Here is a 1,408-nt window from a genome sequence, read left to right on the forward strand (position 1 = left end):
CAAAAAAAAGGAGCGGGTGAGAGAAAGGTACCGTGAGAACACAAAAAAAAAATTAAAAAAAATTAAAAAAAATTGTGAGTCTTGAGAATCAAATAAAGCAACATAGCTTTCTTTTGTATTATTGTGAGAGTTTGTTTGTGAGTGAATTAATTGTTTGGAGTATAGAAATTAATGGTAATGGTTCTAGTTCTCAACCCATAATCCCATTGCTTAAGGGGGAGAATTATCATTTATGGAGTCTTAAGATGAAAACTATGTTCAAGTCTCAAGAGTTGTGGGATATGGTGGAAAACGGGTATACGGAACCGGCAGAGGCACCGGCTGAACCAGATCAAAGGCTACGGGAAAATAGGAAAATAGATGCAAAGGCTCTGTTCTTAATCCAATCGGCATTGGATGATGAAATTTTCCCACGAATTTCCGTTGCGTCAACATCGAAACAAACCTGGGAGATTATCAAGCAAGAGTATTTTGGTGATAAGAAGGTAATTGCTGTATAAATACAAACTCTTCGTACACAATTTGAGAGTTTAACAATGACAAAGAAAGAATCAATTCAAGATTATTTTTCTAAAGTGTCTTCGATTATTAGTCAAATGAAAATATATGGTGATAATATCTCAAATGAGACAATTGTGGGCAAGGTGTTAAGGAGTTTGAATAGTGATTATAAACATATTGTGACTGCAATTTTAGAGTTTAAGGACATATCAACTTACAAATTTAATGAGTTAATGAGTTCATTAATGGCTCATGAGGAGAGAATGGATAAGTCTACGGATGAAAACGTCGAGGAAAAATTCTTTCAAGTTACGGGGCAAATGTCAGGTGATTGGTATTATGGTGAAGGTCGTGGTCGCGGTATAGGTAGTCGTGGTTGTGGTCGTGATGGAGATGGTCGTGGTCGTGGTAGATTCGAAGGACAACGTCAATCCATGAGTAGTGTTCAATGCTACTATTGCAAAAGGTATGGTCACAAAGAAGATAGATGTTGGGATAAGCAACGTGATGAGAAAGATAAAGAGCAAACTAATTTTGTTAAAAATGTCAAAGGAGAAGAAATCAACCTCTTCTAGTCGTGTGTTCTTGTTTGTCGAGAGTTCGTGTTGAGATTATAAAATATAAAAAATAAAGTGTCGAGTTCAAGTCGGAGTCCACCGCAATATGGATCATTGAAGACTATAGCAAGGTTGAGCAATTGTACATGATTTTGAATCAAGGGAGGATGTTAGATTATTGATTCAAATTAATATTTATTTTGTTAGAGTTTTTCTAGGAGTCAGTTACCTAGTTGTTTACTAAGTATGGGTTCATGGGAATAGTGGGTCAAAGTTAGTGGGATAAGTTTTCTGATTGATTTGGTTAGTGGGTCATCATGGGATTATGTTTCCCTTGATTTTAGGTTTAT

At 35.7% G+C, this 1,408-nt stretch overlaps 1 protein-coding gene across 1 annotated transcript; it reads left to right on the forward strand.

Annotated features, from left to right (window-relative positions):
* The first annotated feature begins 245 nt into the window (after positions 1–245).
* LOC130463043 (uncharacterized) lies at positions 246–1,076 on the forward strand. The gene is made up of 2 exons (XM_056832062.1): positions 246–485; positions 645–1,076. Exons 1-2 carry the CDS (start codon positions 246–248, stop codon positions 1,074–1,076), a joined length of 672 nt encoding a protein of 223 aa, XP_056688040.1.
* The last annotated feature ends 332 nt before the right edge of the window (positions 1,077–1,408 follow it).

This window comes from Spinacia oleracea, chromosome 6, assembly GCF_020520425.1.
Source record: "Spinacia oleracea cultivar Varoflay chromosome 6, BTI_SOV_V1, whole genome shotgun sequence".
NCBI lineage: Eukaryota > Viridiplantae > Streptophyta > Magnoliopsida > Caryophyllales > Amaranthaceae > Spinacia > Spinacia oleracea.